The sequence below is a fragment of the Zingiber officinale genome, chromosome 2B (assembly GCF_018446385.1).
Source record: "Zingiber officinale cultivar Zhangliang chromosome 2B, Zo_v1.1, whole genome shotgun sequence".
Classification (NCBI taxonomy): domain Eukaryota; kingdom Viridiplantae; phylum Streptophyta; class Magnoliopsida; order Zingiberales; family Zingiberaceae; genus Zingiber; species Zingiber officinale.
In genome coordinates, this window is record NC_055989.1 from 152557563 (window position 1) to 152571228 (window position 13666).

The 13666-nt window shown below is 37.2% G+C and overlaps 2 protein-coding genes and 1 long non-coding RNA gene across 3 annotated transcripts; all 3 read right to left on the bottom strand.

The window, feature by feature from the left end:
• Positions 1 to 3243: 3243 nt before the first annotated feature.
• On the bottom strand, positions 3244 to 4361 carry LOC122048879 (LOB domain-containing protein 25-like). Its single transcript, XM_042610394.1, has 2 exons — positions 4280 to 4361; positions 3244 to 3899 (listed from the first exon to the last, which is right to left on the bottom strand). The coding sequence occupies exon 2, from the start codon at positions 3877 to 3879 to the stop codon at positions 3244 to 3246; it is 636 nt and encodes a 211-aa protein (XP_042466328.1). The 5' UTR covers positions 3880 to 3899; positions 4280 to 4361.
• Positions 4362 to 5892: 1531 nt separating this feature from the next.
• Positions 5893 to 7759, bottom strand: LOC122047930 (myb family transcription factor EFM-like). Its single transcript, XM_042609467.1, has 5 exons — positions 7470 to 7759; positions 7126 to 7358; positions 6678 to 7044; positions 6496 to 6572; positions 5893 to 6394 (listed from the first exon to the last, which is right to left on the bottom strand). Exons 1-5 carry the CDS (start codon positions 7672 to 7674, stop codon positions 6143 to 6145), a joined length of 1134 nt encoding a protein of 377 aa, XP_042465401.1. The 5' UTR covers positions 7675 to 7759; the 3' UTR covers positions 5893 to 6142.
• A 3204-nt stretch (positions 7760 to 10963) lies between these two features.
• Positions 10964 to 11813, bottom strand: LOC122047931. The gene is made up of 3 exons (XR_006130687.1): positions 11758 to 11813; positions 11411 to 11509; positions 10964 to 11329 (listed from the first exon to the last, which is right to left on the bottom strand). It is a non-coding gene; the product is annotated as an uncharacterized LOC122047931 (long non-coding RNA).
• Positions 11814 to 13666: the final 1853 nt, after the last annotated feature.

The window sequence follows — 13666 nt, forward strand, 5'->3', positions numbered from 1 at the left end:
CTAGTGAGTGAAGCTAGGCTCTAGTGAGTGGAGCTACGTGGTGAAAGTCCTGATAAGTGAAATCAAATAATAGAACCCTAGGTCGTGAAAAGTCATGACTAGTAAATTTTGGTAAACCTAAGTATAGTTTTACCAATACTATTTTACATTACTATTATTGTTGTTGTTATAATTTAGTATTACAGGAAAAGTCAAAGGGGATCAGGTGATCAGATACTGAGCAGAGAAAAGTCTAAACACGTTTAAAAGACTAGATGTTTGGTAGGTGAGTGAGGTAAGCTTTTGAAGGGAGTGCAGTGAGGTCGTGTTCCAGTAGGGACAAACTTTAGGTTCTGCAGGATAAAATTTGCTCTAACTCTATTTTGCAAGATAAATTTTCTAATCTATTTTTTGTAGGATCGTTCTGTCGATGGAAAAGAATGTTCAATCGACGAATCCCTGAAAAACCAAAACAACAAGATTCGATCCAGAAAGTAAATGAAATTTTTGGTTCCGTCGACGGGAAAGAATGTTCAGTCTACAAATCAATATTTCCAGAATTAATCAAGATTCAAATCAGAGTACAAATGACAAAAAGATGTTTAGTCAACAGAGAAATTATGTTCCGTCGACAGAACAATGAGATTTTCATGATCGAACGGATCAAATCATAGCAAACAAGAAAGAAACAGAGGATTAGTCGACAGATCGGTTCAGTTGACGGAACATCTTATCAGTTGACATAACGAGACCTATAAAAGAAGCTCTCGAGCTCCAAGCCAAGAATAACTTCTACCTTCTAATTTTCTACTATGCTCATTCACTACCCACACAAGCTGTGACTACTACCACGCCGGGAGGCTTCCGACAACCTACACTTCATCTCGTATTCATTTGTTGTCGGTATATACTTTATTTCACTTGCATATTGTACTCATTGTAATATCATTTGATTATTTAATGGATTACCTAATGAAAACGATCAACAATCGTGAGCCTTAATATGAGTCGTCGAAGGTTTCGAACTAAAGTAACAATAAATTTGTCTCTTGTCTTTCTATTTATTTTATTTCGTTGTGCACTCGAGTTTTAACCAAAGAAAAGATTTTTTTTTTAAAGCATCGAGATTTACCCTCTATCTCGATCTCTTATGATCCAACGGAAGTACTCATGAAGGCTCATTTGCCAACATTCTTAGACCCATTTCTCGTCAAAGGGAAACTCTCTTGTAATGCGTCGTAGCTAAGACCCCAACTTTAAATCCTTTGATTATTTATTCGAGAGTCCAACCACTGCATCATTGTCCGGATTTATACTACTTCCCTATTAGAATTACATTTAGTAACTTTAATATCTATTATGACTATGAATGGTCCAAGAATTTACATATTATTATCTTTATTTTTAACACTTGATTAAATTGTTATTGAATATTAAAATATATTATATAATTAAAAACAAAGATTGCCATAAGAATAGATGAGAAAAGACACAAATTCAAAGAAAAAGGGAATTTTAAAACTCTTTTCAAAGAAAAAAAATCAAATAAATTTTCAAAATGAGAACTCTCCTTTTCTTCTCCATCCTCATGGTTCCATGCATGGGAAGGCAAAAGATCCCCTAATTCTTCAAGGAGAGTGATCGGACACCTAAATTATTTTTTTTTAAAAAAAAAAAATCTAAGAGACTCAGGTTAAAATTTCAAACAGCATAAATATTTTAAAGGTCGACTTCTAACACTTAATAAAATTTGTATTGAATAGACAAAAGAGAGAAGACTACAACTACAATATATAAAACACACGATTTTAAAGAAAAAAATATCCACAAAAGGGGGATTTTAAGAACTCTTCTTAAAGTAAAAAAAAAAAATAATCAAATAACTATTTAAAATCAAAATTCTTCTCTTCATCTTCAAACTTCCTACTACTAATGTAATGCAGTGGTAAAACACTTAAAGAAACTATAAATATTTTAAAGATCGACTTCAAATTAAACGTATAGATTTATCAGAGCTTAATTACTACTTGAAAATGCCTGTATTCTCCTAGTTTCTTCCTTGTCAATCGATCAATCTATCGATCGTCTCCATTACTTAATTTCTTTCTTGTTGAATTAATTAAATGTATTAGAATTACTGATGATATATAATTAATTACGATGATTGTAAAAAGCTGCATGTGTCTGCACTGCATATATCATCGTCAGCAGCAACTATGAATGATGATCGATCATGATTTGTTTTGTCTGATGAGTAGTGAGTGAGTACCATGGAAGTCATAGACTTTTATCGAACTAGCTATATATATATATATGTCATGAGAACCAAAAGGACAAGTCACAGATCGATTTATCGCAACCAAAGTCAAAAGATTATGCTGACAAAAAACCATGCATTCCGTCTGAATTAAGTCCTTCACATCTATTACTTTCTGACTCAATCTTATAACCAAAAATCTTCATTAATTTTCATTTTCAGTAGGTTTGAATTTATAATTAATCCTAAAACTAGGGACACCGATCCACAAAATTAGAGTTGAGGGAGCTTTAATTGAACTCGATGAGAAGTACTGAGCTGGACTTTGAGCGTGGAAGGTATGAGTTTTAATAGGCTAAGTAAAAAATTGTGCTATTGCTAATAACTTATATTTTTGATATTGATGTAAAAAGGTGAAATCATCACCTTATCGACTTCTCTAGGATGACCCCACACTCTCTGAAATAACATAAATTATGGGAGGATCGGAGGAAAATCACTCTCTGGAACAGAATAAATTATGGGAGGATCGGAGGAAAATCCGAACATAGCTATCCTTTACACGGGGATGTCAGACATCAATGAGGTATTTTGTTCAAATTGGGTAATATATCTTGATATAATTAATTATATATATACTTGGATTTTTTTTTCAAATTGGGTAATTTATTAGTTGGAATGGCAATAATACTTTTGTGAGAACAAATATACTAAACAATGATATATTATTCCCTTTTTTATATAGAAAAAGTTTCATTATTCTTTAATTACGTTCCTTTTATAAAATAATGAGAATTTAAATGAAAGAAAAGGAAAAAAAATAGTTTAATTAGATCAAACATCTTAAACTTTGTTCTTACACAATTGGTTTGATTAGAGAGATACTTTTGAGAATAAGAAGCTAAATAATAAACTTAATTACAGAGGAAACTAACCATATTAATTAATCTCTCCAGTTACAACAGGGAATTAATTAATTAATTAATTAATTATATATAATTATTGGACTAATTAACACCTTCCCTGACTCTCAATTGTTCAATTCCATAGGGGAACTCGATCTGGTCGGAACCGGGGAAAGCAACCAGCTGCGGCGGCCCGGCTTCGCCTCCGGCCATCATGCAATCGTCGAACGGGTGGTGATGATGCTGCACGAAGCCACCGGCGGCGGCGTTGGCGTTCGGCTGCATCTCGGCAAACGGCACGACGGCGGGCGGGAGGGGGCGGTGCTGGAGGTGGTAGTGGTGGTGGTGGTGGAGGTGGTGGTGAGGGAGGAAGGGAGACGGCGCGAAGGCGGCGGCTGGGCCGAGGAAGACTGCGAGCTCCTTCCTAGCTTCGGCGAGGCTGCGCTGGATCTCGCCGAGGTGGCGCTGGAGGAGGCAGATGTAGCCGACGCAGCCGTGGACGGGGTCCTGGAGGCGCGCCGCCGCCTCGTACGCCAGCGAGGCCACCGCCTCCTCCCGCCGCTCGGGGACGATCTCCTTCAGCAGCTTCCCGACGTTGCTGGCGCCGAACACGCGGTGCACGCTCGCGAACTTCTCCGGCTGCTCCGGCGGGAAGTACGGCGCGAAGATGCACCCCGGCGTGCACTTCCGCCGCAGCAACTTGCACGCCGCGCACGGCGACGACGACGAGCTCGACATTGCCCCGATCCGATCGACGACTGCCCAAAGAGAAGAAAGAACTCGAAACATGAAGCTAGCGCTGTACCTAGTCTTAGGGTTAGGGTTTCCTAACATCATCACTGACAAAAAAAAGGAATTTTTTTTTTTGCTAATTTTGGAAAACAAAATCTATCTATGGTAGCTAGAGATTGCTTTGAAATCTATAGCCACGATTTGGGTTTCATTAGTAGAGATAGATTTGAGAAGATCTCAGATAGATCTAAGGAAGAAACTACATGATCCAAAACAAAATCTTTGCCTTGAAAATCGAGATCCTAATTAACTCACCACCCTCTTAGATCTCATAATTGACAATTGAGGGGAAAAAAAATCTAAATTTAAAAGAAGAAGAAGAAGAAGATTAGGGTTTAGTTGTGACCTTGTTGGATGGATGATTAGATCTCCAAGGAATCCGGCATTGTGAAGGAGATATTGGAGGGAGGTTGCCTTTCAGATCCCCAACAGCTAGCAATTGAGAAAATAAGATGATGAGCTTGACCTCTTATTTTTAGGGGAAAAAATATTAAAAAAATAATAATTACAAAAAATATATCAAGAATAATATTTTTATTTATTTTTATTTATCCACATTATATGATGTGGACTTTGATAGAATTGTGGATATCGATCAATATGTTTCGCAGTGGAATTGATTTGAATTGAAATATATTAAAATATTAAAATTCATATTAAAAGCTTAATCAATTAATATGTATATTTGTTTGGATTTAAATTGATTTTTTTTCTCAATTTAATTTAGTGGATTTGGTTTATATATTTATAGTGTTAATCACATGAGCAAGGTTAAAAGGTTCAATATTAATTAAATGCCAATAATAATGTTAATTAACTTAATATAATTTTAATATCACTTTCATATATGCTCGACATAATTTGATTATGTTTCTTATTTTTTTTAATTAAATTATAATATCACTTTCATATATGCTCGACATAATCATGGATAGTTCATGCATGTTACTTTCATTTATTAAATGGGACAATTACAATTCCTATAGCATGTCTCAACACTCAATGAACATAGTTGATGGCATATTAGCCTTAGGCTTAACTTGATGGTGAAGGGTATAAGATTTTCATCAAAATTAGAGTGAAGGAGAAGGGGGAATTTGGTTATGTCAATGGAGTTATAGAGTAGCAAGAGTGTGGGAAAGTTAGATGGGGTGACTTAGTTTTCCTTGGGACAACAATGGGTTCTTTTAGCAACGGGATAACTATCTTTCGTTTCTCTCAAATAACCGCTAGTTTGACGGTCTCTAGGGTTGTGTAGTTAAGGTATGTTTGTGCCACTCTTTTGCTTAATTTGTCTTACGGGCAATTGTAAGATTCTTAGATGAGCTTTTGTTGTTGAGGGAGATATCATGACAATGGAAACTCCAAGGCACTCATCGCTTATGTCGAGGAAGCTTAAGGTAAGAATTGTTATAAGTATCGGTGAACAACCAAATCTTCGTTAAACACGGAGGTTAACGAAGATGGGCCACAAAGTTTGAGCTCCAAATTACAAGCATTTTAAATTGTTAGATTCTTAGATGTGCTTTTGTTGGTAAGGGAGACATCATAATCAATGGAAACTTGAAGGCACTCGTGGCTATGTTGAAGAAGCATAAGGTAAAGATTGTTACAAGTATCGGTGAACAACTAAACACGAAGGTTAATGAAGATGATTCACAAAATTTGATCTCCAAATTACAAGTATTTTAAATTGTTAGATTCTTGGATGTGCTTTTGTTGGTAAGGGAGACAACATGATCAATGGAAACTTGAAGGCACTAATGGCTATGTTGAAGAAGCTTGAGGTCTCCGTGAAAAACTAAACACGGAGGTTAATTTTATGATGCGTCTGATGTACAAAACTCCTGCTAATAAGGATCTCGAAAAAGGATTTATCGTACATAATATTATTCTAGAGATTATTTTCGTGACTTGCTTGAATCCATGAACTTCGGATCACACAAGATCATTTCACCGTTAAGCTAAGCCCCTCTTCAATTTTATTCCTAATAAAATGACAAATATGTGAGATGCTCTTTTTCTTTCTTTCTTTCTTTCTTTCCATGCAAAACAAAAATTTGGGCAAAATTGCTCTTGTTCTTCTCCATAATATTAATCTTGCTCCAAATGTATATTGTAGAGCCACAAAACATACTAGAACATCTACAACAATCCTCTCTTCCAACTGCACTTCTCAGATTTCTAAGCTTCAGCTGTAAATTTTTGTTCAGGATCTCCAGTTAAAGCTTCTCTCCGACTTCCGGTCATCTTCCTCGCAGCTATCTCCGCCGGTGCCGCCGGAGATGGCCAACTGAAGTGGACTTTGAGGAGAGCCAGATTGGGGAATACAAACAGTGCTCCGGTTTGTCAAGGAACTGCAGTTCTCAGGGTGAGTCCAGAGATCTCTCAACGATATAACTACCTTGTCGGTGCCAGTTGATGGGGCGTTAGGCATCTTCCTTATGTGTAATCTGTATTTCTGGAGAAAGAACAGGAATGAAGAATTAACTGCGAAGATTAGGAATAATTGTGCTAGAAAAATGGAAGTTTTGAGGAAAATGTGCAGAGGTGGGAAGGTACCTGGAGGTGGCTTTTTACTTCGTCGTTGGTGAGATTATCGACGTTCATCAGTTCTCTGATCTGCTTTGGAGTTGCCACTGAATCATAAACAGTCTGTGATCAGATGGTGGAAGTTGTTTGATTGATGCAGAAAGAGGGTGAAAAAATGGAGCTTTTGATCATTAATTATCTAAAAATCTTACCTTGAGGACCACCGAGTTGCTGGAGAGAGAGGACGAAGCGGCGATGCAGCTCCGGCGACCAGCACCGCCTCGTCTTCCTCGGAGGATGCTGCAACTGCAAGCTAAGGTGCGCGCCGCCGGTTGCCGGTGGGGCTCTGTTGGAGTGCTTGGCGCCGGAGCCACTGTCGGAGTGTTCGTCGACCGAGATGGGGAAGGCAGAACCCTTGACGGCGGGGAGTGATAGAAGAGAGAGATCACACGGCGTCGTTGAGGGCTTCGACGCCTCCTTTGAGCTCTTAAACGGCAAGAATCCGGCCGCAAAATGGTAGCTTTGGGACTCCGAGCAATCGATCTCCTTCTCCTCCATGAGTTCCGACCTTCCATTTCTCTGTAACCAAAACCAAATTACTTATCTGTTAAAAGAAACATCAAATCGGAGAAAACGCCGCTCAAGATTCCTCTTTAGTACCTCATCCGCGATGCTTTTGCCATCATCGTCGACCTTGTCGTCGGCGGTAGAATTAGAGCTCCAGAGCTGGGCGGAGCTCATCCAGTGTGTCTTATCCTTGCAATCTGCTTCAAGCTTCATCCCATTCCCACCCTCCACTTCGCAATCGCTCCGAATGGATATGAATTCCTTGAAGCTGTGCCTGAGTCGCTCTCCCGGGCAGCGTTCGAGCTCCTTCCCCAACAGCTCAATCACTGCTTCCCAGCAAAAAAATCCGCATTAGAAACTACTGAAAACTCCAAATTTCGAACCGAAATTACTGCCTAGGGTTCAAAACTCGAAAGGGGGAAGAAGAGATTAGGCACCTTCGGTGAGGAGGAGCATGCAAAGGGGGAGCTCGCGCTTGAAAACCTCGATCTTTTTCCGCTCCTCCAGCAAGCTCCTCACCGACTCCTCCAACTTGGCCACCCCGCCGTCGTCAGCAGACGCAGCCTCCTCGAGGAAGCCGCCGGCACTCCTCATGGCGAAGAGCTTAAGATCCAGGCCGACCTCCGTCGCAGCCGACCCCATCTGCGTTCACCTCCACGACTCTTCCCCCTCCCCCTCTGCCGATCTCTCCGACGACGAGGGCGACGACGGAGAGAGAAGGGGACGTCGGTCCATTTTATACGCAGGCGAGACTAGACAGACCGGTTCGAGTCAGCCAAGAAATGGACCGGATGCGACGAGCCGTTTCCGTTTGTAACATGTTACAATGAGGCGAAACGAAACCGATACTGCCCGGCGCCGACTCGCCGATATGTCGGATCGAAAATCTAAAACGACAAGTAACACGAATACAACGTTTTACACGAAAATTGTCAAATAAAACTCATGATAAAATAATATTATAAATAAAAAACAAACAAATAAACTACTGTTTTTTTAAGTGTAGGTGATTAATTTATCAAGGCAAAGATAATTCAATTTAATAAAAAAATATTATTTAATTCAATTTTTAAACTAGAACTTTGAGGAATAAAAGAGAGATTCTTTGAAGGAGCTGTAAGGATAAGTTCATCCTCATCATCAAAGATTCTCTTCGTCCTTTTTCTTTCTTTTTTTTTCAAATGGCAATAAATTGTCATTTTTTATTCTTATTATAAAACATTTCAATGATAATTATAGACATTCAAATAATTAAGAAAGTTTTTTTTGTACTTTAAATCTTGTAGAGTGGAAGTCTCAATGGGTTAGGAATTAGTCAAATAACATCAACAATTGATCTAGAAAACCATTAAATTTGAATTGGTCAGTCAAATAGTTTATTCAACTATTTAATTTTGACAATCATAGTTTTGGAAGGTGAATTCAAGGTCTTGATACAATTTATTTATTTAGTTTCATAATACTTTAAATTATTGGAGAGGTTTGTAAATTGACAAGTAACAAGCCTTTTTGACATTTTCATAGATTTATTGCATCTTTTATATTATTCTTGCTTTTTTGTTTCCAAATATTTAACCTAAGAAAATTAATTCAAACAATACATAGAATGAATGATCAATTTTTTTCCCACCTTTTTGTCATAAAAATAAAGAGACTTTCAAAACTTTCCACTTCAACTAAAAGGTTCTTTTGATTGATGATGCTTCTTTTATTAATTAATCAATTAATAACTAAGATTTAATTCTAACTAAATCATCAACTAAAGAAGAATCCTCCATATAAAATCCTACAATAGCCCTGAGGGACCCCTCCACTCAAAATGTTGGAGAAGAAACACAAACTTTGTAATCTTTTATATGATCTTCTTTGACTTTTCACTTAATGCTCAATGGCTTTGTTGAAGTCCGGAATCTATTCTCTTAGAGTTCCTCCAACCATATTTTTTTATGTATTTATTTAAAATATACTCATTAGATTCCAAAGTCAAATCATATCTAGATAAGTGGGTCACCAAATCACGTCCAACTTAAACAACAAGCTCAACAAGAACATTGGTTTCTATGCCAAGGCCCGTTCTTGTTGACGTTTTCTATTGTGCTTAACTTTATAAACTTGTGGGTCAACTCCAAGTTACATTGACTTTGCATGTAGTGAACCACATTAATATAGATGGTTTAGGGGAGAGTAGACAAGATTGAACTCTAGGAAAATATGAATTGAAAAGTATTTAGGGTTGAGAGGCTCTAGTTTGAAAACACTCGTCCCTAATTTGTTGTAAGAAATTTGACTTTGGAATTGTGGGAGACAAAGAGATGGTTCAAGACTTTAGTGGAGTTGAGGCTGTTAAAACTTGAAAGAGGGTGAGGACCCGGCAAAAAGGTAAACTCTTTTTTTATCCAAAAAGATAAGTGAGATTCTTCCAAGACAACTAGTATGTGCAGACCCACTAAAGATGTTGGAAGTCTAAAAGAACATTGGAAATCAGTAAAGTAAATTTCATAAGTTGGGAAGAAATTTTTTAATTGCAATAATGCCAAGCTCCTCTTGTTCATGTTCTAAGATCCTTTAAGTCAAAATGATAAATGAAGTCAAAGTCAATTGTTAAGAAAACTAACATAAAATGAAATAGGTAAACAGTTCATTTTTTTATTCAAGCAACACATGAATAAGAAGGAAAAATTGGAGGTAATATTTTTCTAACTTGCATGTGGGTGTAGGTATTTGATATTTTTTATTCCTTAACCAAGAAGAAAAGGACATGATTAAGTTGTGGTTTAGTTGAGCTAATAGAGAATCCAAATCTATATTTGGACATATCTTTATTATCATATATTGCTCAGCCCCAAGATATAGCGCAGACGATAAATATATGATATATCCAATGTAATGGTCATTTTCAGAAACTGACGACCTAGAATTTATGTACTTGTATTTACATCTTTCTAAATTCGTTAGACCGGCGTTAGGAGACCATTAAGGTAGTATATATATACATATATAAATTTCAAAGCAAGTAAGAAAAAAACCGATCTCTAACGTGCAGATTTATAATTAATGATATCATGTTTCTTTAATGAAATAGTATAATCAAATTTTAAATGTAAATTCTCAAAGGGCTCATTCCCAAAAGGGGCGGGCACCTAGATTTTATTCTTCCTAAAAGACGCACTTAATTCCCATTTTGCACCTAATTCTCATTTTTTAATCCTTCCATCAACCTTTTTCTTTCATCCATTTTCTTTTCTCTCTCCCTTGCAAGTAACATCTTTTCTTTCTTTTCTTTCCATCCCCGAGGTATATCACAAATGATGGATATATGGTATATACAGATTGGGCATGGGTCAATCCCTAGGATATCATTATCTGTGGTCGTCCCCGCTATGCGTCTTCCACTTATATATCTATATTTATCTCCTTTCATATCAGTAGAACTAGTTTTAGGGGGCCGTTGATATGACGATTCTATATATTTTTTTTCTTTCTTTTCTTTCCCCTCTTGGCTCTCTTTTCTTGCATGTAAATTTGCCATTAAATCTAACACCAATACAAATGCAAATACTCTTAAATTTGTCCCTATGGGTATAATCGAGTTGATATTCGAGTAAGATTTGCCAACAGATGTGATTTGATTTCCGATAAATGCAAATACTACTTTAAGTTATCTCGTGCCCTCTATTTAGAAAGATCACTTGGCTCAAATTGAATAAACTCCCATAATTTATCCCACTGATAGCTCTAAAGAGGCTATGTGACGGCTGCGCCTTTTGCTACGGCAAATGCCATTAAATTTAGTTGGGGGCAGCTGCTCACTGTTCATCAACATTTGCTCTCAGACTTTAGTAGTGGGAACAGCAGGCTACTATTGGCATGAATCAACAGCTTAATAAAGTCTAAGAATTTAGACAAAAATTAGAACTCATCAACTCCTATTGTCTTTTTTGTGTTCCATTATATTTTTACCAAATTATTTAATAGACATGGGTTCCAGGGACCAAGCAATCAATTGCAGCACTAGAATCCACACTTGTCCTTCACTGAGCAAAAGAATCCAAGACTTGTATGCCTCACAGAATATTGACTGATCCACTGTAATTATTTTTCTAGGCAGCAGAGAGACATATAATGATACGAGAGCATGAAGCTGAAGCAGGAGGAAGCAAAATATGCTGTCGAGTAATAATAACCTATTTGTCTACCTGTGAAACTTTGAGGCTTTCAGATTTCTAACTAGCTTCATCTTGGATCCATCAAAGGACAGCCATTAATGGCAGCTTGCTTTATCAAGCACCTTAGCTTTCTGCTGTCAACAAAAAAATACATTAAATGAAGAACAGAAAGGAAAGTTGCCCAAATGCACTCACAGAGATTATAATCTTACCTGCAGTGATCAATCACTTCAAAAGGTTCATTGGCTGAAGCCATTAGTGCTGCAAGTATAGCTGTTATCTATCTATCCTTGGCTCTTCACCAGCTATCTCTGTAACAGTACTCGGCAATAAATTCATGCAGAAACTTACAATCGAAAACAGTAAATGTACATGCCATCTTCGATAACTAGTCTGTTGGCTAAACACTCGGACAACTAAATTCATAAAATCTATATGTTCTTTTGGAATTAGATTGCATACTTGCATAGAAATCTCATTTTTGTTTTGTTTCCAACCTATCAAGCACATTACAGTATTTGCAAAACACATGGAGGCTAACAAAACAAGAGCAATAAACCTGCAAATGAAGCACATTTTGGAAGGATCAAACTGGTAAAGGCTGGCCTTTCGGTCCTAGTTTAGTGATCCAGTTTTTAAAACATTATTTGTGAGAAAACGGGGACCAAACCTGGGCCTCCCACTAGAATCCTGTCCCAACAAAAGATGAGCTGTAGCAGTGGAGTTACTGAATAATTCACTTTTGACTTGCGTGAAGCTTTGTTTGGCCTTTGGAGAAAAGCAAAGCACCATCAGTGGTGTGAGGAACCGTAGCCTCAACCTTATCCACAATGCAGTTCCCCTTTTTGACTTCTTTTCCATTGTGGTTTGCATAATCTTCCCGTCCTCCACCTCAACCTGCATGATAATTGACATTGACAATCTTTTTAATCTTTACCCTACCATCATCAATCCTGTCTCCCAAGTATTTTTTTTTAGAGCAAAATAGGAAACCCAAGAGAGTTATGTAGGTGGCAGCTAGCTAACGGGAAAGGGATGTCCACTTAAGGCCATACTGTTCCTGCGCAGAAACGAGCTGTCTCTTATCCATCAAATTCATACAGTGCACTGGATCCACTTCCACAGCCCTTGCATTCCGTGCATGGTCATGCATGCAAACAAAATATACGGCTTTCCAACCTCAAGTGGGACACCGATATCACATTCCTTGTCATATTAATAATCTGTTTGATTTATTTCTCATGCATTACACAGTAATAAAAATAAACTTATAATATTAATTTTAGTAGAAATTCTATTTTTCAATTCATAAAATTAACTATTCCTTACTCTATTTTAGAATTTTTTTCTATAAGTTATAAATGCTTTTTAAAATTTATTTAATATTTCAATAACTATATATTATGAGTGTTTGTGGGTTAGACGAGACAAATGGCTCAAGGATTGGATGACTTAGATTTATGCTTATCAGGTTAAGCTAATTGGTTGAATCAAACAGACTAGTTGAGTCAATCGTGTTGGGTAGGTCAATCGAGTTGAATAGGCTAGATGATGGATTGGTCAGGCCAAGTAAATTGATTGGATCAAACAGACTAGTAGAGTAGAGGGCCTGGAGAAAGCAGGTGGATTAGGCAAAGCTAATTGTGTCGAGATAGTCATTAAAGCTGAAGTGAAATGATTAGTCTAATCATGTTGGAAAAAAACTAAGGAAATCAAATTAGTCTATTAGGAGAGATCTATCAAACGACATGGATCAATCAATAAACGAATGAGATTCACCATCCTAATTAGAGAAAAGATTATACAAAAAAATAGTAACGATGGAGGATATTGACTCCTCAATCAAAGATAGATCTTAAATTCCATTCAGGACCCACTTCACGTCGATCGAATGGAATCTGCCTGTTTCTACTCGTTAAAATCATTGCACTACCAAGCTAAGGATAAGAAAGAACCAAATTGCAACTGGAAACATGTGCAGATTCTGTCTACCCATCTGAGATCTGATCGATCTTGTTATGAATTAAGAATGAGAAGAGAAGAATCTTAGTTGTGCTGCTATTGGTTATACCTACAGTGGGGAGGCCAGGTCTGAAAGATACATTTCATGGTCGGTCATGTTATGTTAATATACTAAAATGAGAAAAAGTCAGAGAGAATCTAAAGCTAAACTCCAAGGAAAGATTCAAACGATTAAAACATGCTGTTTAAATCACAATGGAAGTGTACATCAAGAATCAGGTGACTTTTGAATCACTGACCATTCTATGGAGAGATTTTGGATGTGGGATTAGAAGATCCACATTAGCAGATAATTTTGGATCTTGGGAGGATTTGTCAACGAGTTTAAAAATCTTGGAGGTTTGATGAGCTATACCTGTGTCAGATCTCTCTCCATATAAATGGCAGCCAGATGTGGCATTCAGAAGTGCATATGGAAACCAGCGAGAACTGAACTCAATGTCTGC

Excerpts from the sequence above, each read along its gene's own strand:
- LOC122048879 (XM_042610394.1), bottom strand. The coding sequence starts at position 3,879 with ATGTCGAGCTCGTCGTCGTCGCCGTGCGCGGCGTGCAAGTTGCTGCGG.
- LOC122047930 (XM_042609467.1), bottom strand. The coding sequence starts at position 7,674 with ATGGGGTCGGCTGCGACGGAGGTCGGCCTGGATCTTAAGCTCTTCGCC. Across the intron at positions 7,359-7,469 it reads CATGCTCCTCCTCACCGAAG|TGATTGAGCTGTTGGGGAAG; the intron begins GTGCCTAATCTC and ends GCTGGGAAGCAG. Across the intron at positions 6,573-6,677 it reads GCAACTCGGTGGTCCTCAAG|TGGCAACTCCAAAGCAGATC; the intron begins GTAAGATTTTTA and ends TTTATGATTCAG.